This window comes from Bos grunniens, chromosome 21, assembly GCF_055505025.1.
Source record: "Bos grunniens cultivar Pamir isolate PY7600 chromosome 21, Bosgru_T2T1.0, whole genome shotgun sequence".
In the NCBI taxonomy this organism is placed as follows: Eukaryota; Metazoa; Chordata; class Mammalia; order Artiodactyla; family Bovidae; genus Bos; species Bos grunniens.
In genome coordinates this window covers 39,995,289-40,021,608 of record NC_141185.1, presented here as the reverse complement: position 1 = coordinate 40,021,608, position 26,320 = coordinate 39,995,289, and the positions used below count along the sequence as shown (strand labels likewise).

The following is a 26,320-nucleotide window of genomic DNA, read 5'->3' as shown; positions in this document are numbered from 1 at the left end:
TTTTTGAAAGCATGCTTGTTTTTCTCAATTATTCTAGAATTGGTGATGGGGCATAATTAAAATTAGCTTACTGCAGCTATTAATACTTCTTTCCCTTAAAAGACTGGGTTTTCTTGGCTCACGGGGAAGGCAAGGGGGCTATCAGGCAGTCCGTGGAGCTACAAGTTATCTTAAGAACGAGGAGGAGCCCTCCATGGGCTGGAGACCCACCTGTTGAGACCCTGGCAGTAGCCAATGTCTGGATTCCGCCAGGAGAAGGCAAGAAGGACGTTGCGCAGCTTCTGTATGCCTTCCGAGGTGGGGCACGAGTAATGCTTGTTGTTGGGCAGAGTCCGCAGCAGGTCCAGCTCGATCTGCTTGGAGGCCGGGTTCTGTTTCTCCAGCGCCTTCTGAAGCAAAGTCTGGAAGTAACCGGGCTGAGTGCTGTCCTTGAACTTCTTGATGTGACGGTCTACACACCACTTCCACACCTTGGAACGGTGCTCGTGGGGGATGCCCGCACGGACCAGGTTCTTTAACTCCGGGGAACACGCCATCTCCCTGTTCACTGTGCTCGCAAAGTGGTTCTCCCACTTGACCCCAGTGGACACCTCCTGGTTTTCTGTGAGGTGCAGGGTCTTCAGGTCCAACGCCCGGACTCTGGCGACCAACTTCTCTTCCTCGTCATCCTCTGGGACAGTCTTAAACCCATAAATGTCGTATTCACTGGTGAGAAAAAACAAAACGAGAAGTTAAATGATGCAATCTGGCAAAAGGTCAGTGAAACATGAAAAAGAACCTAGAAATCTACTCATATTCAAATGGCACTGTGATATATCATCAGGCATTTCAATTCAGTGAGAAAATAATTAACTTCTCAATAAACAGGGTGAGAATAACTGGCTATCTGTATAGAAAAAAACTGCTTTAGATCCCTTCTTGATACTACACGGGAAAAAAAAAATTCAATTCTAGATGGTCAAAGCACTCAATGTAAAAGGCACAGAAAATACAAGCAAGACTGCAAACACAAGGCTGATAAATTTGGCTACATTAATATATTAATACATGTGCATGTATATTTATATAGCATACATATACACATGCATAACACTTATGCTCAAAAAATACCGTTTTAAAAAGTAGAAAGACAAAGGAGAAAACACTACATTAGGAGGATAGGATACTAGGGATGAAAAAGAATGAAGGCTGTGGTAGGCAGAATAATGGCCCCCAAAGACGTCCCTGGAATCTGTGAATATGTCACATTACGTGGCAAGAGGTAGAGCGTATGTGGAATTTCAGCTATGGCACTTAAGACAGGGAGGTGATCCGGGGTGTCCCAGGTGGGACCACAGTAATCACAGGAGCCCTTCAAGGAAGAGGAAGGTAGGAGAGTGGACCAGAGAGATGTGACAATGGACGAAGAGTCAGGGGGACGTGACGTGGGAGAGGGCTTGGACCCACGGTCTCTGGCTTTGAAGACATCAGAAAGTGGCCACAAGCCAAGGAAAACAGGTGGCCTCGAGGAGCTGGAAATGGCCACACCTGATGACCAGCAAGGAAACAGAGACCTAGCCCTACAACCAGAAGGAACTGTATCCTTCCAACAACCTGAGTAAGCAAGGACACAAACTGTCTCCCAGAACCTCCAGGAAGGAATGCAGCCCCACTGATACCCTGATTTCATCCAGTAAGACCATGCTGGACTGCTGACCTACAGAACCGTTAGACAGTAAATATGTATCACAAACTTAGCAACTTAAAACACTGATGGTGATGGCAGTCACGGGAAACCAAAAGGAGGCCTTTCACACACTGCTGCTGAGTCTGTAAACCTGTAGGAGCACTCTGAAAATCGGATCCAGCAGAGCTGAAGATAAGCATATCCAACATGGAGAAACTCTCACACCAACACATGGACACGTGGATACACACACCACGATGTCTACTGTATCACAGTTTGTAAAAAGAAAAAAGGGAACTACTCTTAAAGTGTCTACCATGAGATGGAGGAATAAAAAAGTGATATACAATGAAGCTGTGTAAGGCAGATAAAAAAGTTGCTCAGGAGCTATATAAATCCATCTGTATAATTTCAGAAAACAATGTTGAAAGAAATAAGTCACAAAAAGGTATGAATATGGTAGGATTAGCATATTAAAAAGTGTCTTCAATTAGAGGTACATATTGAAGTGCTGAAAGTGCAAATGACATGCCTGGTACTTGCTTTAAAATATATCAGGAAAAAAGTTTCAGAGGGGAAAGATAAGAAGAAACAAGATTGGCAAAATGTTAATTGTTAAATTATTGGGTTACACTTACATACGGGGGTGTCATATGATGCTACTACTTTGAAATTCCGTAACGAAAAGTTAAAAGTAACTCAACATACACAGTTATCGTTCTACTTATACATAAAGTTTGAAAACATACAACGTAAACAGTAAAGTCAAACATGTGAAGGAAGACGACGTGGTGCCCGGGGGCAGACAGCTGGGCTCTGCCCTCACGGGAGTCTGTCCCTCCACCTCGCTCCTGGAACACAGCAGGAGTGCACGCGTGGGGAACCCGGCTGGCCAGACTGGGGTCCTGTCCTCGCCACTCCCTGGCTGTGTGACCTGGGCGAGTCACACATCCCCTCCCTGACCCCAGCGTCTGCATTTGCTGAGGATATAAACACCCTCCTCACTGAGTGTCAAACATGAGCAGTGGCACAGCTCCTGGCACACAGACCTCAGTAGAAGTTTTGTGACGACGGCACTGGTTGCATTCCGATAGCATATTTTTTACCTGTCATCTGAGTAGCACGGACAAGGCAGGCCAGTGCTGTAGGCACAGAGAAGGGAAAGGGCGGGTCAGGCTGAGGCAGGGCTTCCCCTGGGACCAGGGCGGGGCAGGAGAAGCCACGCACAGTGGGGGCGGAAACAGGAGGAGACTGGACTGAGCGCATTCACAGACTTCTCCTCCTGCCAATGTTTCATGAATCTCATTTTTTAGAAACTAGGATATGAAGGTTCTTAATCCAAGATACTTTACAGGCTGCCAGACTCCGTGATTTTCTGAAAAACATATGCAATACTGTGTGTGTGTCCAACCGCATTTTGGGGCCAAGCGTGTCCATGGCTTGCATCAGACCCTCAGTGAGTTCTGAACCACTGGATCAGGTTACCCAAGTGTGCTTCCCTTACAGAGAAGGCCCAGTTACCCACTTAGGGGCTCCTTTGCTTTCAAACTCCCCAGGAGTGCAGCTGTACCCATGGGTCTCTGGAGAAGATTCTACTCCTCGGAGGACTGGCTCCTCTTATAGCAAGACTGGCAAGCATCCACAGTGGCACGGTACATGCAAGAAAAGTCTTGAAATCAAAAGACCTGGGCTGAATCCCAGCTCTGTTACTTGATTATGACAGCAAGATTGATGAGCTTACCTGACAAGGACTGACAGTCCTTGTTATGAGCATCGAAGGGGACACAGAGAACTGTGTAAAGTTCTTGGTGAGTGGCCACTGTGGTTAAAGGGGGGCTTGAGAAATGGGTCCCCCCCCCCACCCCCAGCAGTCGTGAGCTCCTTTACCTGACAAGATGAGGTTTAATGAACGCTTGCTCTGGATGCTCTGGACTCTCAACCTGCAGAGCGTCCTCCAGCAGCTGGGCTATGACATCCCGAGCAGGCCCCTGTTCTTCTGAGCAAACTGGGGTCTTCATTTCTTGGAGCAGTATCAAGTATTTGCTTTCTATCTGGCAGAGCTTGGCTTCCAGGCTAGAATACTGCAGAGAATGTGATAGTTACCTCCGTCCAGACAGACACACGGGAAGAGCAATCCTCAAGTACCTCAAGCAATCAACGAATGACAAGCCCAGAACCACCAGGAAGTGAGCCAGAGAGGGACTATATCCCAGGCAGAGATGAATTTATGCCACAGGCCACTTGTCTTATCTAAACGGTCCACTGGGCCCCCTCTTCCCTCTGGGGGAAGTACTGGTAATAAAGTAATAAGCAGAGAAGTACTGGTAATAAGGCTTCTGTGTGTCAACACACGAGTTCTGGACAGCGTTGAGGTGAACAGCAGAAACCAGGCCACACACTCATTACTGAGGTCCAGCTGAGCACAGCTTGGCACACAGGCCCCAGGCAGCCACCTTATGGTATTTCAATACTTTCCTAGGATGCTGTGACCCAGCACCAGCTCCCATCTGCTACCTTTTCAGACAAATCAACACATCCCTTGAAAACATGCAGGAACAAGGTCTGGGAAGATGCTCTGAGGACTGTTCAAAAGGTATATGAGGCATTTAATAGCTGCTGACACAGTGTCACTGAATTTCATTTGATTATCACTGGAATATCTGTGATGTCTGTACACTTCGCAAAGCCCTCTTTGAAAGTGAAGTGAAAGTGAAAGTCGCTCAGTCGTGTCCTACTCTTTGCGACCCCATGGCCTATACATTGCATGGAATTCTCCAGGCCAGAATCCTGCAGTGGGTAGCCTTTCCCTTCTCCAGGAGATCTTCCCAACCCAGGGATCAAACATGGGTTTGCATCAAACCCGCACTGCTGGCAGATTCTTTACCAGCTGAGCCACAAGGGAAGCCCAAGAATACTGGAGTGGGTAGCCTATCCCTTCTCCAGCAGATCTTCCTGGCTCAGGAACTGAACTGGGGTCTCCTGCATTGCAGGCGGATTCTTTACCAACTGAGTTATCAGCATAGTCACATCTGACTCTCACACCAACCCTATCAGATTCAGAGAAGGCATCATGCTCACCACCCCCATTTATAGATACGGAACTGACTCACACAACTCAACAGCAAAAATCAAAAAATCCAAACAATCTTAATTTGGGGGACCTCAGAACTGTGTCTTTTTTTTCTATAAACTTCACCACCTGTGAATAAAACCCACATCTCAGGGAGCTTCTACTGTCTTCATCACAAAGTGAAATTAAACAGTGCTATCACTACATTTTAAATATATTCTGGTATCAGTAACCACATCCCTTCAAGCATGGGGGTTGAACTGATTTGAAAGCATGTCCATTTCTGAATTGTTTCTGAATCACATCACTTCCCACCTGAGGACAGAATGTACCTACACTGACCCACCTTTGCCATCAGATCCCTCTCTCTTCTTTCTGCATTTCTCCGTAGAGCTGCAAGTTCCAAGATTTCCTTATTTAGAAATTTATTTTGGGTTTTGTACCCCTGTAGATTATCCTGTTGGAAAGAAAAAAGTTCATCAACTCACACTGGTTGAATGTTGATTATCCTTTATAATTAATATTTTGCTCCCTTACCAATCAAATAGCCCTTTCTGAAAGTGAAAGTTGCTCAGTTGTGTCTGACTCTTTGCAACCCCATGGACTATACAGTCCATGGAATTCTCCAGGCCAGAATACTGGAGTGGGTAGCCATTCCCTTCTCCAGGGCATCTTCCCAACCCAGGAATCGAACCTACATTGCGTCTCCTACATTGCAGGTGGATTCTTTACTAGCTGAGCTACCAGGGAAGCCCAACGGGGACGCTGTGGCTAGCCCTTTCTAAGTTAGACCAAGTTCTAAGGAACTGAAAATGATCATTAGGCACTTTCTTTCTTTTTTTTTTTAATTAGGCACTTTCTGATTAAGCTTTATGGCCACCCTTGGCAGGGGAAGGAAAGTAGGGACCACTGCATAATGAAGGAGATGGGGAAATAAATTTACTTGATGGTGGTGATTTTTCTCAACTGACCTTAGGAGAAGTAAGTAGGACTTATGTCCAAATCTATGCAAATATTTTATCTACCCACATTCACTGAGGTGGTACAAAAGGTAATGCCTTGTATTCATCTTGTTTTTTAACTAGAGAAACTGAGCAAATTTTCTGTCCATTCTCATTTTTACTTATCCAGTTTATGTAGAAAAGGCTATACACATATACAATGTTCTTAACTAAAGAATTACACTTAATAATGAATACCTATAGCCTACAGTGTATAAAGCACTTAAAGAGATTACGTTCCTCAATTTTTTTTACATTAAAAAATTTCAAACTTATGGAAAAGTTGGAAGAAAAGTACAATAAACACAATATACCCTTCACCTAAATTTGCCAGTGGTTAACTTTTGACACGTTTGCTTTATGTTTTAAGAGAACATCACAAGGACTTTCCTGGTGGTCCAGTGGTTAAGAATCTGCCTGCCAAAACAGGGGACATGGGTTCAATCCCTGGTCCGGGAAGATTCCACATGCCACAGAGCAACTCAGCCTGTGGGCCACAAGGAGAGCCTGCGTGCTCCAGAGCCCACGCACCACAACAGGAGAAGCCACCACAGTGAGAAGCCCGCGCACCTCAACTGGAGTCGCCCTCGCTCTCCACAACCAGAGAAGGCCCACGCGCAGCGACCAAGACCCAGCACCGGCAAAACAAAGAGAACGTCACAAGCTGGCGACAAGTTCACCAGGTCCAACGAAAAGCTCAGGTCTGGCAGGAGCAGATGCTGTGTGTTAGCTTCAGCCCTTGACACTCGGAGCCAAGGAAGGGAAAGGTAATCTTTGAGACAATTAGGGCAGTGATTTCTAAATGCTCCCTACAAAATCCAGTCTTTTGCAAATGGGTTTGTCCCCTACTGTGTGTGAAGTTCCCGAGGAATCTCTGATCCCTCAACCTCAGGAGGAGCTAGTCACGATAGGTCCAAGGGTGGTCACCGAGCACCTTGGTCCAAGGCCAGGCAGTCAAGAAAGGCCCTGACCTCTGTGCTGTCCCAGGACAGAGACCACAGCCCTCCCCAGAGATGTGTCCAGAGATGCCCACATCTCCAAACTGGGAACCACTGTGGCGGCATACAATTTCCCTTGAAAACACAGAAGAACTGAAAATGTTCCCACAGTCCCTGTAATCGCTAACACTTACAGAGTCCCTGTAATCGCTAACACTTACAGAGCAGCTAAGCATGGGAGAGACCCTCAGTCTCACTTAAACCTCACAACTCTACTCTTTGGCAACTGCTCATCATCTCCGTTTCCTAAATGAAGAGCTGAGTCACAGGGAGGCCATGCGATGACTAAGTGTGGGTCTGGGAGCCAGGCCTGCTGGGCCCTTGGCCTGGGTGCTTGGCCCCAACTCCCACCGGAGCTCTGATCCGCATCACACGTTCTCGGTCTCAGCAAGAACATGTGTCATGACAAGGACTGGAGACAGCCGCTGTCAGACCCTGAATGAGGTCCACAGACTTCCTTTTCTAGTCTAAATCATGACGTTCTCCTTTCTTCTGGTGTCTGGAAGCTCTCGTATTTGGAAACAATGAACAAACCTCACCAAAAGGCAGGCTGACTGAAGGAAGGTGACCTAGAGGGCAACTGAGGAATACAGTGGACCGTGATGGGCAGAGACTGGGCACCACAAGGTGGGTTGGGGGAGCAGGACACGTCTTTGAGTTAAACTTCGTGCTTGAGTCTAAGGAAGTCCTGATAGTGCACCTCAAGGATTCTTTCTCTAGAATGACGACCACAGCCTTAACTTAGACTCTAGCAGGGGGACTTCCCTGGTGGTCCAGTGGTTAGGAATCTGCCTTCCAACACAGAGGATGAGGGTTCCACCCTTGTAAACAAGCTAAGATCCCACATGCCGTGGGGCAACTAAGCCCACACACCGCAGCTATTGAGCCCACTCTCTGGAGCCACGAGCTGCAACTGCTGAGCCCACACACTGCAATGAAAGATCGTGCACGCTGCAAGTAAGACCTGAAGCAGCCAAAAAAATAACGATTAAAATAAAACTCTATGGGATGCCAGGTGTTCTGTGAAGGCTTTACATGGACTACCTCTTTAAACCCTTACAAGACTATAAGGTAAGTGCCATTTCGCAGATGAACACTGAGGCAGAGAGGTGAACCAGCCTGCCTCAGGTCAGAGGTCATCAGTGATAAGGCCGGGTTTGAATATAGCCAAGTTTGGCTTCAGAGCCCATGCTCAATCTAAACCACTTCACCATACTGGGCCACACCCCCTTCCTCATTGGTGTTTATTACAGTTGTGATTCTGCTTTTTCCATTTTTGTGCTTTCTAAACTAAACTCTGCACTCCAGGAGGACAGAGACTGCCTACTTTGTGCAGAGTACAAAGCCCACCACATGGCTGGCTGGCTGGCTGACTGAATGAATGAATGAGTACTAAGCAGGAAAAGCTGTATGTATGAAGATATTCATGGAACAGCAAATCGCAGGAAAGAAGAGAGAGGCTGATAAATAATGATGACAGAATCAAAAGATGAACAATCTGGAATCCCCCACACACACACCTCGGTTCCACTCCCTGGTAAAACGTGCTCCCCTGCAGAGCACCACTCACTGCAGCCTGGAAACCAAACACCCTTGTGCTTCTCTCTAAATACTACAAAAACAGATATGCTTGGAAAACTTAAAATTCAGTTGAGGGACTTCCCTGGTGGTCCAGTGGCTAAGACCCTCCCCTCCCAATGCAGAGGGCCTGGGTTCAATCCCTGGTCAGGGAACCAGGTCCCACATGCTGCAATTCAGAGTTCACAGCAGGCGACTAAAACCCCATGTGCTACAATGAAGGTTGAAGATCCCATGTGCTGCAACTAAGACCTGGCACACCCAAATAAATAAATACAAATAATTAATAATTTAAAAATTCAGTTGACCTTAAATAACAGGCTGTAAAAAGGGATGTAAAAAAAGACTATAAAAAGAGACTCAAAAAATACTGTAAAAAAGGGATGTATATTTAAGGTTGGGTACACTCTAGCTCGCATGTATACACAAAACCAACTTTTACTGGCAACACTAACCAAGACCTTTTTTTTTTTTAACACGGCTATTTTTGTAGCAGTTATAATTATAAAGTAAAGAGATTGAGGGCTGTGATGCTGCTGTTGCCCTTTAGGTTTTTCTCACCAATAAATCCTTCTGGCCTCACATTTCTACTGGGGGCTGTCCCTAAGAAGTGGTCACCATGGGAGACCACAAACATATTCCAAAAAAGTCATCTATTATTCCAGAGTTTTACTTTCCGTTTAAGAATTATCTCTAAGGTCCAGGCATGACTATCAGTCAACCAGTCCACTGACGGTGCATGACAGGGACGGCCAGGCGTGAAGCAGGCTCAGGAACCATCTCAAACGTGCAAACCTTTGCCCTTCAAGGATAAACCGCATTTGGGGGACAAAATACCCTCGGTGCCACATTAACTGCAGCCAGGTGAGGAAGACTTTGGTGGGACTGATAGTTGCAGACCTGCGTGGGGACAGCTGGGGTCTGGGTTATACCAAATGCCTCTATCCTAGGGGACACTTCTCCACCTGAAACTTCTCCAAATCGAGAGCTGATGGCAGAAAAACTTCTGGGACCCTCTCGGTGGCCTGGCTGACAGTGGCCCAAGGCTTTTCGGCTCTCCCCTGGGGCCAGGTAGGTTTCTCCACAGGGCAGTTGCCTGCCCCCTGCCTCCCAGCGTTCTCTGTGCTCCTCCTACCTCATCTGCTGGTCACCGCCCCAGGTGTGACAGGGAGAGCCACCTCTGGTCAAGAACCAGCCTCCCATCCCCAGGGGCAGCCCAGAGAGGCACACTGGGAGGAGACTCTGCCCTCCCTCCTGGGCGTCAGGACGCTCCTGCCTTAGGCGTGGGGGCAACTGACTCTGTGCAGGCCCTTCTCTCAAGTATGCTGGGAGGCAGGGTCTGCTTCTCTACCTGAGCCCACACCAGCTGTCAGGAACGCTGCTCCCTCACCTGGCCTCCACTGTGTGCCAAGGCAGCTGTGCCAGGGGTGGTCCATGCACAGAGGAGGCAAGAAACAGCTGCAGGAGGTTACATGGAATAATGAAGCTCTAAGGGTGTATGAATAGAGAAGTCACAGCTGCAAGGGAAGGGGAAGATCTGAAACTGTTCTGAGCTATGGCGACATCGACGGACTCAGAGTTTCATTTTCCAAGGAAGCTTCTTAGGAAACTAATAGTTCTCTGACTAGAAGTCTTGTGACACTTGTTGTTTTTTTTTGTTTTGTTTTGTTTTAAAAAAAGGGGGCACAGCTGCTCTGCTGTCATGCCGAACTAGCTCACCAAGGCCAGGGGCTCTAGAGTGCCTGCCATCAACGGACAGACTTGTTAGAGGATTTGGGGTTTCTTGTTCCCATAACAGGAGCCCACGCCCTGCTCTTACTTTCAACCAGTCCAGTTCCAGCTGGTCCCTGCCCGCGGGGGCAGCCGCGGGAGAGCCGGGCATGCAGGTGGGAGAGGACGCGCTGCCCTCACACTCGCTGAGCTGCCGGGAGAGCTTCATGATGACCTCGTCCTTGGCCTGGATGGTCTCCATCAGCATCCCCAGCCGCTCGCTGAGCTCGCCCACTTTGCTCTTCAGCATCCTCACTTCCTGCTGAAGACTGTCTTTCTCCTGGTTGAACCTCTCCAGCTGGTTGGTGAGGCCCAGAATCTGTTCGTCCTTCTGGTGCAGAAGCCCCAGTGTGTCCTGTGGGACCCCATCGCAGAGGCGGCTGCTTGTGAAGTACTTGTCGTACTGGGAGGACCGCACCGTCTGCTGCAGCAGCCGCACGAGCTCCTGGGAGCCAGGGAAGATGGATCAGGGAGCAGGGATGGGAGGAAAAGCAGAGCTCATGACAAGTCTACACGGAGCAACCATTAGAGTTTGAGCAAATGCAGAAATTTAATGGAAATACCTTAATACCCAACTTCCTCTTGAAGGATCTCAAAAAATAGAGAAGGAAAAATATTTGTTCCATAAAGGCTGTCTGCAGAGAACAATGATAGGAAGCAGGAAATGGTGGACAGCCAGACTGCAATTAGCAACGGTTCCCAGGGAACATTCATCCATATTAAAACATCTGAGCTCTAAGTTCACTGATCTGCTGAGGAATTAAGTATAATTAGGTGTGATCAGCTCAAAAAAAAAAGCTGCTGTTTAACAGGATGTGGAAACTCTTAAAACTATTCACAGGGCTTGGGCTGGAATTACACTCAAAGAGAGTGGGCGAGGTGCAGACAACACCCTCCCCAACTCACTCTGAGGGTCTTCACTCTCCTCAGAATTTCAAGTATCTATGAATAAACGATCAAGCAGAGCAGCAGTGCCTATGTCAGTGGCCATGGCAACACAGAACTCTTAGGGGAAAAGCACCTTCTGGGAAATAACAGAGTCAGAGAAACAAGAAAGCCGGGTTTTTCTCCTCCGGTCCCTGGCCTGCTGATGTGAGATAAGATACAAACGTTGAGGAAGGAGAATTACCTTCTGACTGGCTAAGTCTTTTCTTAACCTTTCTAGCTCTTCCTGCTGGTTCTGGACAAGCAGCTGCATCTCAGAGGCCGGCTTGCTGGCGCTGCCACTGCCCGATGGCACCTCGGGTGAAGGGTCACCAATACTGTGACGATTTTTGTATGATCCAATCATTTCTTTCAAAGGGCGCTTTCCTTTATAGGGAATACGTCCAAAATCAAAGGGAAATCCTGAGCCAGTTATTCCTACATTAAAAAAAAAAAAAAGCTTGTTTTAAGTTCAGCCCCGATCTTCCTTCCAGAAATTCCAGTAAAATACATTAAAATACATTAATATCATCGTCTAAGGAGTTCTGCGTGCATCACTGTGCTCCTACCTTGTTCCTGATAACAACCAAACTTAGAACCAAAGATGATCTTTCACATGATCACTTTTAAGGAAAACTTTCTCTATTCGATGGCTCAATTTTTGCATTGAAAGAGAAAGTGTTAGTCACTCAGTTGTGTCTGACTCTTTGTGACTCTTTGTGACCCCATGGACTATAGCCCACCAGGCTCCTCTGTCCATGGAATTCTCCAGGCAAGAATACTGGAGTGGGGTTGCCATTTCCTTCTCCAGGGGATCTTCCCTACCCAGGGATCGAACCTGGGTTTCCCGCATTGCAGACAGACTCTTTACCAACTGAGCCACCAGGGAAGCTAAGAAAGTTTTCCCTGACTAGAAACTGAACCTGGGCCGTGGTGGTGGAACCACTAAACCACCGGCGACGTTTAATGTTTAATGCTCAGTTTTTGCGTTAAGACAGGTGAAAAAAAAGTTAGACTGTACATCAGTACTAATGAGGAATTTATAACAAAACTGTACTATACATCTCTTAAGATTCTTTTGTAATGTTGTTTGTTTCTCATAAGATCCGTTCTAAGCCTGTATGTTCACGTCACCATTTTCCAATTTCAGGTACTTTGAGGACCAAAGAGAACAGAAACAGACAGGGAAAAACCCGGGTGCTCCAAGTTCCTACAGCATCAGCATCCTGAGCACAAGGTATCCCTTCCCCTGGGCACCTCAGTGAGGACAGGGCCGACATCTACAAGGTTAGCGGCAGGACTTAGAGATACACTAGGGATCCCTGGCTGCTTGCTTTCTGCTCATCTGTATTTACTACAAAAGAAAAAACAACAACAAAAAACCCCACAAAAACCCCCAGTTCATGTTTTCTTAATTGTACATCCATTTTATTCTCTTTCTTAAAAATACTGAGATAGCCAAACAAATTTTAGTGTAGGTGGATTTGAATATATATTAAAAATGTAAAGAGGAGACACAGGAGTACATACTATACAGATTCCATTTATATAAATTTAGAAAGCAGGCAAAACAAAATCTACGATGTCAGGAGTCAGGAGGGTGATTGTGGGGTGGAGGGAGTGGGAGGTGATAAAGTGACGCGAAGGGGTCTGGGGACGGGGCTGGCCCCGGCACTGTGCTGTTTCTTCAGTAAGTGCTGGCTACATGGATATGTTCACTTTGCGAAAATCCATCAAGCTATACATTTCTGACTAGAGGGCTTCTCTGCATGTATAAAGATTAGCTTGTTGCTGCTGTGGTTGTCCAGTCATTAAGTTGTTTCCGACTCTTTGGGACACCATTGACTGTAGCCCGTCAGGCTCCTTTGTCCTTGGGATTTCACAGGCAAGAATACTGGAGTGGGTTGTCCTTTCCTTCACTAGGGTATTTTCCTGACCCAGGGATCAAACCTGCATCTCCTACATTGTAGGCAGATTCTTTACCACTGAGCCACCGGGGAAGCCCATGGAGATTAGTTTATTTCCCATGAATAACGTGGACAAGAAGCTGGTGGGCTTGATTCCTGATTCACAGGAAATACCCATGAATCAACAAGATAAAAATCAGAGCCATCTTTGTCTCTCTGTGTCTTTCACATGGGCTGCCTCTCAAAGGGCCAGGGGCTGAGCAGACTAAGAAGGCACTGCCCTCCAGCAGGGCTGGCAGTTCGTGCCTTGATCGAGTCACTAAGCTTCACTGATTCTTCCTTTCCAGTCTTCTACTGTGCACCCTTCCAGTTCATCCTAGAGTCTCTAGGGGAAATCAGAACCAACAATATTTACCTTCAACAATCCAAATCCCCAGCCCCAATCCCTGTTCCTCCAGGAGGCTTTCCCAGTTCACAAGGAGCCCCTCTACTGGGTGCCCCCCTAGCTGTGCCACACACTGGGTCACAAGGCATGCTCAGCTTGGCCATATCTTCACCACGTCACACTGGACCACAGGCTTCCATGTGACCATCCTGCAGATCACAAGTGAACTCCCCACCAAAGCAAGTCATGGTGGTCCTTTTCCAGGGGACAGAAAAATATTTCCTTTAGTGAACATGTGCTCTCAGTAAAGATTTCCTAAAACTCTGCCTCCTATTCCTGCCAGCCCATGCCAGAAGCGAGTACAAGGAAGAATTTCAAAATTATGTATTCCTATTTTTACATTTAAAACATTGATATTCCCTCAATGGGTCCATGGCTGTGGGACCATGAAAGGCTGCTTAACAAAATGCTGATGGAGAAGTGTATGAATGAGTCAGGCTGACACCTTAAATCCTGGTGGACCTTCGTATCACAGAAAGAGGGAAAACCAGATATTACATCTTCCGGATGTGATTCAGCAAGAAATAAACAACATCCCCAGCCCCTACTCCACCCCAAAATATACTCTAGTCATAATTAAGAGTCAACCCTGAATCTGTGCAGGCCTCTGCTCTAGCGACCAGTGTATACAGGAAATACTATGTACGGCATATATAGGAAATACTGTGTATAGTGTATACAGGAAATATTGTGTACAGTGTAAACAGCATATGAGCAAATACAGGGATGGAGGAGCCTGTTACACGACCTTACAGAAATACAGTCATCAAAATCCAGAATGTGGGCAATTCCTCAGCATGAAGACTCTGTTTTCTTCAACAAGCAGAGCAAGGTAAATGGAAGACAAAAAGAAAACAGAGAGCTGTTCAGCCTAAAAGAGACCTAAAAAGACACACGACTAAACACACCTGGGGGCCCTGTTAGCACCTCATTTGCTCAGGCCAACTGCAAGAATTACAGAACAACTGGGGAAGAAGACAAGCAGGACTTACTGTAGCTGTATTTAGGTTTAATGCTGAAGCTATGGTTCTTTTAAAGAATCACCTCTTAGATATACATACTAAAATGTTTACAGATGCAGTGGATTAGTATCTAGAATTTACTTTAAAATAACCCAGCTGGTGGTAGATGCCAGGAGGGGCAGGAGCTCAGAGAAGAAAGAAGCCAAAGCTGTGGAATATGACACTGCATCTTCTACTTTTGTGTGCATTAACACATCTCTATAAATAGAAAGTTTTCTTTTTTTTTTTAAATCAGTATTTTCGTAAAGAGCACCATGACTTCTGGATTTCCCATTTCCTGAAAAAGTCTCAGAACCCAGGACAGGACATTTATTTATTTCTTGTGACATCTCATTTTTAAGCTTTTATATTTTGTTTCCCACAGAGAGAACACACCTCCCATTGGGCCTCATGCTCCCAGCGATACCTGTGACCAAGGGTCTCCCACGGCATCAGGGGTTAGCAGGTGGCAGAGGCGAGAGCGGCAGACAACAGGGACCACGTCCATACCTTTGTTGCCTTCAGGGGCCTGCTTCTTCCTTTCTTCCTGCACCATGGACTCCTCCAGTTCCTTAGGGCTTGGCTCTAGAAGCTCCCACTCTTCATTGGTGTAAAACACACTCCTCCGACTATCATTATGCCCTTTCCCGGGACGGAAAGAAGACATTGAATTTCTATGGGGAAAAACAAAATGTTTAACTTTTTAAAAAATGGCAAAGCAAAATGTAATGTCACATATGGGCATGAATTTAAGCAAACTCCAAGAGATACTGAAGGACAGGGAAGCCTGACATGCTACAGTCCATGGGGTAGCAAAGAGTCGGACACGACTTAGTGACTGAAAAACAGCAACAACAAATATCACATATATACGATAGGCAAAAACTAAAATACGATTATAGCAAATGTTGGTGAGGATATGGAGAAATGAGAACTCTCATACACTGCTGGCGGCACGTATAAATTGGAACTATTACCAGGGAGAACAATTCAGCAACATACAGATAAATTGAAGAGGTTTTGACCCGAAGGCCCAACACCTCAGCATGAAATTCTTCAACATGTGCACAAGGAGACACGAGCAGCAACACCCACTGCAGCGCTGCTCGTATTAGCAAAACCCAAACGACCCGAACATCTATTGACAAGAGGACACATGAACTGGAGCGCATTCACAGAGCCAAATACTATACATCACAAAGTGAATCTGCTCATTCAACAAATACTAAGTAAGTGCCTACTACGTGCCAGGCACTAAGTGTTTGGGATTTGCTAGTGAACAAATATTCTGGTCCTTGTGGAATGTACATTCTATCTAAGATTACATGAAACATATGGACAGATATTCTTTAAATGCTGAACGAGAAAAGAAAGAAAACAGAAGCACGACATGGTTCATGTTATTTTTTTAACTTCAAGATAATACTACTAATAGACATCATTATACATACATATGTAGCAAAACTTTAAAAGTCTGCATAACAATGATAATTATCAAATAGAGAATACTGGTTACTTCCATAAAAGGCAAGAGAAGAATGAGATCGTGGAGACAAGAGAAAGTTTGAACTGTATCTGTAATGTTTTAATTTGTGCTTTTAAAAGTGCAGCAGAAATATGACAATGTTACATAGTTTGGTAGTGCTACCCAGGTAGTCAACTCACTACAATCTACACTTGCCTGTATGCTAAAATTATTTCATTAAAACTTCTAAAAACTAGGTTGGGATTTCTACTTCCAGTAAAGATGGACTAAGAGGAACTAGATTTATAGTCATCTGAAACAACTGACAAACTGAACAAAACAGAGGAAACAATGATTTTCAGACACGACATCAGGCTGCACAGGGCAGTGGCCCCTGAGCGGTGGAACACGAACAAGGCAGACCCTTCCCCTGTCCAAGAGTAGTGCCTAGAGACTTGCAGGCCGCAGAGCTGGCAGGGGGGACGCAGGGGTAGCTCTGCCATGAACTGATAAGACAGAGATGGGACTCCCAAGACAGGTGGAGTTCAGAGGGCATAGTATCGGCGAGAAGGCTGTACAGAGGGCTACAGAAATGTCAGAGGGTTCCTAGGTCTCCAGCTGAGTAGTATCAGGCTTGTGTGTAAAAAAGTTACTTGAAAATGGGGAAAGAACTCGCTACAGGAGCAGAGACTATCCCTGAGGCTCACACAGAGCCAGGAATACTGTAAAGCCCCACCAGCCAGAGTGGAATCTCCTGCAGCATCAGGTTGAGTACTCAGAAAAAGGTTACTGACGTTATCCCTGAGCTAAAGGCTGTTCTTATATTACCTAAAAAGCTTAAACGTGAACTTCTGAAGTTTTAAACTGTTTCTGAATAATTAAGCTACATTCCAGAACAAAGCTTAAGAATATATGTAGGACTTCCCTGGTGGTCCAGTGGTTAAGAATCCACCTGCCAAGGCAGGGGACATGGGTGCGATCCCTGGTCTGGGAAGATCCCACATGCCAAGGGGCAACAAAGCCTGTGCGCCACAACCACTGAGCCCGAGGGCCGAGAGCCTGCACTCTGCAGCAAGAGAGGCCACCACGAGGAGCCTGCGCACCACAGCTAGAGAGGGGCCCCCGTCGCCGCAGCCAGAGAAAGCCCACGCAGCAACGAAGGCCCGCACAGCCAAACCAAGTAAATAAATAAAAGACACATGCACGTAGGAACACATACACCAAAAAATCCAGCACTCAGGTAAAACTCGTAATACTGACATTCAATAAAAAAAATTATCAGGCCTGCAAAGAAGTAGGAAAATAGAACTCATTTTCAGGAGAAAAATCAATAAACAGACTCAGAAATGACAAGTAATAAAATTAATAGAAAGGAATTTCAAAAGTTATTAAAACTGTTTCCCCATGTTTGAGAAGCTAGAAGAAAAGCTAAACAGTTAAATAGAGATATGAAAGATGTTTAAAAAATTCAAATCAAAACTTCTAGAGATAGAGGAAAACATAAGCAGAATACTCTGTGACATAAATTGCAGCAATGTTTTTTTAGGTCTGCTTCCTAGAGTAATGGTAACAAAAGCAAAAATAAACAAATGGAACATAATTAAACTTAAAAGGCTTTGCACAGCAAAGGAAACCATACACAAAATGAAAAGACAACTTACAGAATGGGAGAAAATATTTGCAAAGAATGAAACTGACAAGAGATTAATTTCCAAAATATACAAACAGCTTACAGTTCATACAGCTCAGTATTTTTAAAAACAATAACACAAACAGAAAAATGGGCAGAAGACCTAAATATGACATTTCTCCAAAGAAGGCATACAGATGGCCAACAGGCACATGGAAAGATGCTCAACACTGCTAATTATTAGAGAAATGCAAATCGAAACCACAATGAGGTATCACCTCACACCAGTCAGAATGGCCATGAACAAAAAGTCTCTAGGTAACAAATGCTGCAGAGGGTATGGAGAAAAAGGAGCCCTCCTTCACTGTTATAGGAACGTAAATGGTGCAGCCACTATGGGAAACAGTATGAAAGCTCCTTCAAACACTGCAAATAAAGTGACCATACGATCCAGCAATCCCATCCCGGGGCATATATCCAGAAAACATGAAAACTCGAATTCGAAAGATACATGTACCCCAGTGCTCACGGCAGCACTGTTAATAATAGCCAAGACATGGAAGCAACCTGCTAAATGCCTTTCAATAGATGAACGGATAATGAAGATGTGGTGTGTAAATATACATACACACATCCACACACACACATACACGGGGCTTCCCCGGTGGCTCAGAGGTAAAGAATCCACCTGCAGTGCAGGAGCCACAGGAGATGTGGGTTTGATCCCTGGGTCAGGAAGATCCCCTGCAGGAGAGCATGGCAACCGGCTCCAGTAGTCTTGCCTGGAGAATCCCATGGACAGAGGACCTGGTGGGCTACAGTCCATGGGGTTGCAAACAGTCAGACACAACTGAAGCCACTTAGCAACACATACACATACATACACACACACAGTGGAATATTACTCAACCTCAAAAAAAATAAAATACTGTCACTTGCAGCAACAGGCCTGGACTTACAGATTATCACACTGAGTGAAGTAAGTCAGACAGAGAAAGACAAACATATGGTATCACTTACATGTGGAATCGAAGAAACTAACACAAATGAATTTATCTATAAAACAGAAACAGACTCACAGGCATGGAAAGCAAACTTACAGTTATCAAAGGGGGAAGGAGGTGGGCAGGGACAAATTAGGAGTTGGGATTAACACACACACACTCCTGTATATAGAACAAACAACAAGGACTGACTGTATAGCACAAAGAACTATATTCAGTATCTTGTAATAACCTAAAATAGAAAAGAAACTCAAAAGAGAATATATAACTGAAACACGTAGCTATACACCTGAAACACATCATAAATCAATTATACTTTAATTTTTTTTTAAATCTAGAGATTTTCTATGATGTCTATGGTGAAAATATACTTGATGGGATTCATAGCAGACGAGACACCACAGAAGGAAAGGTTAGTGAATGTGATGACAGTGGAACAGAAACTATCCAAATAAAACAGAGGAAAGACGAAAGGAAGAAAGTTAACACGCATGGTACAATGTTAAACAAGTAATAATGTCAACTGATGTTCAACAAGGATGCCAAGAAATTCAATGGAGTAAAGACAGTCTTTTCAAAAAGTGGTACTACAATTGGTTATTTGTATGGGGAAAAAATGAACTTCAACCCTTACCTCACATAACACATAAAAATTAGCTTAAAATACATAAATGAATAAGAATTAAAACCACTAAAATTCTAGAAGAAAAGAGGCAAGAAAATATTTGTGACACTGGGTTATGCGAAGACTTCCTATATAGAACACAAAAAACACAATGTGTAAAAGATTAAAATGACAAAATGAACTTTATCAAGATTAAAAATATTTTCTTCTTTGAAAAATATTTGCAAAACCTATATCTGATAAGAGAATTGTATTCAGAAAATACAAAGAACTCTTACAACTCAATAATAAAAGAACAAACAACTCAATTAAAAACTGGATGAAGGACCTGAACAGTCATTTCTCCAAAGATACACAGATGGCCAACAAGCGCAGGAAAAGATTCTCAACATTATTAATCAATAGGGAAATGCAACTTAAAACTGAAGCAAACCACACCCACCACAATGGCCAAGTTAAAAACACTGGTGATGCCAAGTGTTGGGAGGGATGTGCAACCACTGCAAAGGCCATGTGCTGCTAATGGGAGCACGGACGGTGCAGCCACAGGAGGACAGCAGGGCTGCTAATGGGAGCACGGACGGTGCAGCCACGGGAGGACAGCAGGGCTGCTAATGGGAGCACGGACGGTGCGGCCACGGGAGGACAGCAGGGCTGCTAATGGGAGCACAGACAGTGCAGCCACGGGAGGACAGCAGGGCTGCTAATGGGAGCACAGACGGTGCAGCCACGGGAGGACAGAAGGGCTGCTATTGGGAGCACAGACGGGGCAGCCACGGGAGGACAGCAGGGCAGCATCTTCACAAGCTGAATACACACTCAGCTAAAGAGCTCCACAATCCCGATTCCCCATATTTACCCAAAAGAAATGAAAATATGCCTACACATGGATGTATAACTGCAGCCATGAAATCAGAAGATGATCGCTTCTTGGCGGGAGAGCTATGACAAACCTAGACAGTGTGTTAAAAAGCCAAGATACCACTTTGCTGACCAAGGTTCATATAGTCAAGGCTGTGGTCTTTCCCACAGTCATGTATGCATGTGAGAGCTGGACCATTAAGAAGGCAGAGTGCCAAGGAATTGATGCTTTCAAACTGTGGTGCTGGAGAAGACTCTTGAGTCCCTTGGACAGCAAGGAGATCAAACCAGTCAATCTTAGAGGAAATCAACCCTGAATACTCATTGGAAGGACTGATGATGAAGCTGAAGCTCCAATACTTTGGCCACCTGATGCAAAGAGCTGACTCACTAGAAAAGACCCTGATGCTGGGAAAGATTGAAGTCAGGAGGAGAAGAGGGCAACAAAGGATGAAATGGTTGGATGACATCACTGATTCAATGGACATGAACTTGGGCAGACTCTGTGAGATGGCGAGGGACAGGGAAGCTTGCGTGTTACAATTCACGAGGTCACAAAGAGTCGGACATAATTTGGTGGCTGAACAACTACACATAGGACTTGGATGTGAATACTCAGAGCAAGCATTATTTATAACAGCCCCAAACCGGATATACACCAAAAGTCTATCAACTGGTGAATGCATAACCAAACTGTGATATATCCATACTTACTGCATACTATTCAGCAATGAAAAAAGAAGGACCTATAAAAACACTCAACAGTATAGATGAGTCTAAAAAAGATGATGCTCATGAAAGAAGACAAATACAAAAGACTACACATAGCATGACTCCATATACAAAAAATCCTTAAAAATTTCATACAAAGGGGCATGAGAGAACTTTATAGGGTTGTGGAAATGCTCTATATTTTGATTATAGACGTGTTTACATGACTATGTGTAATTTCTAAATTCCATCAGCCTGTACACCTAACATAGGTAAATTATACTTCAGTAAGGTTATTAAAATAAAGAAGAGGAAGAAATGTGCATCATTCAGAGTTTTCTGAGGCAGATTAAAAGTAAGGGGGGGATGTAGCTTCATCTCTAGTGTGAATCAGATGATATTCTCATGTAAAACAGTCATTTTTTCAATGTTTTACATTTCTGAAAGCATGATTTTTTTGCCTTGTCTGAATTTCATCAAAGCACTTTAAGAATTTAGAACAATGTAGAGAAATTACTTAATACACTTATGTTTCCCTCACTCTACTGAAATTCACAGACAACTGCATAGAGGAATTCCCCAAGAAATTCCCCACTATAACCCAATATGCAATGTTGTGGTAAAGTCCGATTTTATAAAAATTATACCATTGGGGAGAAAGCTATTTCAAAATAGTTGCTCAGAAGAAGGAGAAACTCTAACAAAAGCTGCGTATAATTTTTCTCATTTCTTTGATACAACTGCTGAGTAGAGGCGCCCCTGGACCCTCTACACTATAAAGTTTCCCTGGCCTTGCTAGAGCCAAGGTCTCACAGCAGCTTTCACTCACACGCCACATGTTACTTCCATCATCATCTATTTGAGGAGTTAAGTTCTTCTTGCCATTTGCCTGAGCCTTAGAACTATGCTACTCAGCTCTGGTCCTTAAAGGGATACAGAAGAAGGACTTAGAGAGCAGGAAAGAACTGAACTTGTCTGGGGAGAGAGAAGAGTGATTTACATGACTTAGGACTTTCCCAGCTTGGCCTTGTCATTCCTACCCTGTCTCGGGGCCCACATGTGCAAACACCATGCTCTCACCTGCGGCCAAGGGACTGAGCCTTGGTTGGGGGAGGTACCATCTGCCAAGCCTTATGTGATGAAGAAATGAGATCAGGCTCAAAACGAAAGCCTCTTTAAGCTGAAACACTAATTGCTGCTTTTTGATCTTACGCGGTGAAAGCCAATTCTGTGACCGTGCCACATGGGGGTCAGTAGAGTACATGCTCCTCAAGCCACTGTGTCCTCTCCAGTCAGCAGAGGCCTCTGCACAGTGTCCTGCCAGCGCACTCTTGCGAGTTCACAACCAGTCTAACAGGGTTCTGCTGGCCGATGCTCGGGGCCATTCTCGTTCAGCGCTTGTTCACCTCTGAGCAGAACTTCTGCGTCCTTCCAGGCACTGTACTAGGTGCCTGCTGTTTCATTCACTAAACACTCAGCTACTCTGATCTGAAAGGTAAAGTCAGGGACCACCGGGCAGCCAAATGTCACCTTGATGGCTGCAGTGTGCAGGCTGAACTTTTACAGACGAACACCAGCAACAACACTGCAAATCAACTGAACTCCAATGAAAGTTAAAAAACAAAAAACCCAAACAGCAGCAACTATATAATTAATAAGGAAACCTCTATTTCTAGGTTCACATATTTTAATTCAATTTTTCTACATACAGTTTAAAAGGTTTATCTAAAACGTAATAATTTCAATATTCATTTTGACTCTGATAATCAGCTAGAATTTTATAGGCTGACAGAATGGCTGGAAAAATACATCATCAAATCCTTCAAGAGCTCAAAACTCCACAAACACCCTGCACAACCAAGCTTGGGGCTCTATCATCACCTTGTCTATGGCAGGAAGACAGCTGCAAAAGGAGGGCAGGCTACCTCCGGAGTGCCCAATCGGCTCTATCCCTCCTGACTACGAGCCCCATCAAGAGAAAGAAAAAGCAGGGGTGGAGGGGCTCTGACCGGCAACAGCTTTCCAATGCTGCAGTGTCTCCTCTTGTACACATCAATTATTCAGAGAGATTCTCACAAGGATATGGAGACATATGTACAAGGACACCAGGACAATGTTATTTGAAATGATTTATTTGGGAAAAGGAGTACATCAAGGCTGTACATTGTCACCCTGTGTATTTAACTTATATGCAGAGTACATCATGAGAAACGCTGGACTGGAAGAAACACAAGCTGGAATCAAGATTGCCAGGAGAAATATCAATAACCTCAGATATGCAGATGATACCACCCTTATGGCAGAAAGTGAAGAGGAACTCAAAAGCCTCTTGATGAAAGTGAAAGTGGAGAGTGAAAAAGTTGGCTTAAAGCTCAACATTCAGAAAACGAAGATCATGGCATCTGGTCCCATCACTTCATGGGAAATAGATGGGGAAACAGTGTCAGACTTTATTTTTCTGGGCTCGAAAATCACTGCAGATGGTGACTGCAGCCATGAAATTAAAAGACGCTTACTCCTTGGAAGAAAAGTTATGACCAACCTAGATAGCATATTCAAAAGCAGAGACATTACTTTGCCAACAAAGGTTCGTCTAGTCAAGGCTATGGTTTTTCCTGTGGTCATGTATGGATATGAGAGTTGGACTGTGAAGAAGGCTGGGCGCCAAAGAATTGATGCTTTTGAACTGTGGTGTTGGAGAAGACTCTTGAGAGTCCCTTGGACTGCAAGGAGATCCAACCAGTCCATTCTGAAGGAGATCAGCCCTGGGATTTCTTTGGAAGGAATGATGCAAAAGCTGAAACTCCAGTACTTTGGCCAGCTCATGTGAAGAGTTGACTCACTGGAAAAGACTCTGTTGCTGGGAGGGATTGGGGGCAGGAGGAGAAAGGGACGACAGAGGATGAGATGGCTGGATGGCATCACTGACTTGACGGACGTTGAGTATGAGTGAACTCCGTGAGTTGGTGATGGACAGGGAGGCCTGGCGTGCTACGATTCATGGGGTCGCAAAGAGTCAGACACGACTGAGCGACTGATCTGATCTGATTTTTTTTTTTTTAAAAAGCAGAAATAACCAAAAGGGACTTGCAGACATGACTGAGATCTTGAGATGAGTTTACACTGGATGATCTGAGACAGCCCTGAATGTTATCATAAGTGTCCTTATAAGAGGGAGGCACAGGAAAATACCACTATAAAAAAAGGGGCTGGGTAAGGGACCAGGGAGGAAGAGTAGAGCAATGTGGCCATGGGCCGAGGAATGCTGGCAGCTTCCAGGAGTTGGCAGAGGCCAGGGAAGCGTTCTCTCCTGGAGCCTCCAGAAGGAACCAGCCCACTGACACCTTGACTTTAGCCCAGTGAGACTGATTTGGACCTCTGGTCTCCAGAACTCTAAGAGAATGAATTCATGTTGTTATAACCCACCGAGTTTATGGTAATTGTTAACAGCAGCCAGAGCAAACAAATACAGCTGGTCTCCAACAAGCTATCGCTCTTAGAATCATAGGCTTTGCAAGACTACTTTTTGTTACAGTCCATATTTCAACAGGCATTGAAGTTTGGAGCATCATGTCTAAAGTTAAAATATATTTACTGTTGATATAATGACTTGGGAAAGAAGTGTCATCAGAAAGGCCCTCTCCAAATCATCCTATATATTTAATATGGATAATGAGTTCACCAATTCTAAAGTCACCAGAACAAACATTTAATAAAATGTGCACTGCCTCATGTTTAAAAACAACTGGACTATATGATGATCTTTTACTTTTATCTAGTTTGTTTCACTTTTTCTATTTCATATTCAGTGCTCCCATTTCACTTAGTTTGTTTTCCAATTTCCCCATCTCTTACTTTTTTTTTTTTTTTATGTTCTTTCTCAAGCCTTTACCAAGCGCAGTAGAAAAGCTTTTGTATACACATATATATAATATGCATAATATATACCCTACAGAACTTAACGGATTTTTGCCTAACTAAAAAATTTAAGACATTTTGATTCCACATTTGACTTAGTATGAACAGAATGCTAGATTTCTAATAAAAGTAAATTGATATGCAACAGTTCACTGTATAGCACAGGGAACTACAGTCAATATCTCATAATAACCTATAATGGAAAATAATTTCAAAAGTAATATACGTGTTTCTGTGTAGCTGAATCACCATGCTGTGCACCTGAAATGCCGTAAGGTATAGTTAAACCTGAATACAATACATAAAGTGAGGAAAAAAGAAAAATATATAAACTGGGCTTTCATATGGGAAAGACTGAAGGCAGAAGGAGAAGGGGACGACAGAGGATGAGATGGCTGGATGGCATCACCGACTCGATGGACACGAGTTTGAGTGAGCTCCAGGGTTGGTGATGGACAGGGAGGCCTGGAGTGCTGCAATCCATGGGGTTGCAAAGAGTCGGACACGACTGAGCGACTGAACTGAACTGATGGGGGAAAAAAAATGTGCACTGCCTCCAAAAAAAAAAAAGAATCAAAGTGAAAATAATCTCATCATAGAATTTCCAGGCAGGTACAGCTCTACTGGCTCCCTGCTGCCCATAGGACAGACACTACCCCATCACTTCACCCTGGGCCTCCTGGCCTCTTCAGCAACTCTTCAGTCATCACCTCCGCTCAGCACCCTCCGCTCCCAGCGCATGAACTGGTGAACTCATGAGACCCTGCTCTACCTTCCACACCTTTGCAAAGGTGTCTCTGCACTTGCCCTTTCCTTTGGCAGGTCCCACCTGACACTTCAAGTCCCAAGTTAAAACTCATCCTCCACGGCACATCCTTGCCCTCCCAAACATCTCCCCCGCCACCCACTCAGTGCCCCTAGGGAGGTTCATGCTAGGAGGACATGCCAGGTTCAGCCTTCAACTGCAGCCTCCAGTGCTTTGTGACAGGACTCCTTACCTGCCTGTCTGTCTCCCCGGAGGACTGTAAGTACCTCAAAGGCAGGGAGGGACCACCTCTTATCCAAGGGAGCATGCATGCCACACAGGAAGAGGGGAGAAGAAAACACAAAGATGACTGGAGAGTGGGGGTACCCAGCCAGGGGCAGCCTTCAGAGCGGTGTTTCTCAAACTGTGGGTGGCAACCCATTAGCAGGTCAGGAGACTGAATTAAAGAGCCATAAAATCAATTTTGAGGGTCATGATGAGAACTGTTTTAATACACTGGAAGAAAAAACCTTAGCCTTACTAGATGTAATAGTTAAAATTTTATGAAATGTCTGTTTTGTGTGCTTACAAACACTATGCAGTTATGTATGAATAGATATTATTTGCTGTGGATTCCCAGTCAAAAAGGTAAATAACGCTTCCTTAGAGAGAAAGCCCTTCCCAGGAGGCCAAATAGAAAATACAGCACCCGAGGAACTGCAGTGCCCAGCAGGAGGGTGTGTGCCACCCACACATGTGTTCGGGGCTGAGGGCAGAAAAACCCTGAGGAGCAGGAAGAGAGGCTGTTTCTGGGCCGGGAAGGGTACTGAGCCTTTCACTTACTCATCATTCCTTCCTCCAGCAGGCTGCAGACACCTGACACACACAAGGGCCCGTGTGCAGAGCTGGGGATACACACGCCAGGACAGACGGGTCCCTGCCCCTGGAGCTCCCAGCCCCCACCTGGGAGGTGGCCACAGACAAGAACGCAGAGAAACAGA

At 45.0% G+C, this 26,320-nt stretch overlaps 1 protein-coding gene across 2 annotated transcripts in view; it reads right to left on the bottom strand.

The window, feature by feature from the left end:
• The window catches only part of TBC1D2B (TBC1 domain family member 2B), a 90,137-nt gene that overhangs the window by 17,277 nt on the left and 46,540 nt on the right, over positions 1–26,320 (bottom strand). For both annotated transcript variants that reach the window (XM_086364041.1, XM_086364042.1), the window contains 6 exons: positions 14,871–15,034; positions 11,213–11,445; positions 10,133–10,528; positions 5,083–5,193; positions 3,554–3,747; positions 211–705 (listed from right to left, as the gene is read on the bottom strand). In XM_086364041.1, coding sequence (XP_086220167.1) covers positions 211–705; positions 3,554–3,747; positions 5,083–5,193; positions 10,133–10,528; positions 11,213–11,445; positions 14,871–15,034 — 1,593 coding nt within the window. The remainder of the gene's footprint in view (positions 1–210; positions 706–3,553; positions 3,748–5,082; positions 5,194–10,132; positions 10,529–11,212; positions 11,446–14,870; positions 15,035–26,320) is intronic.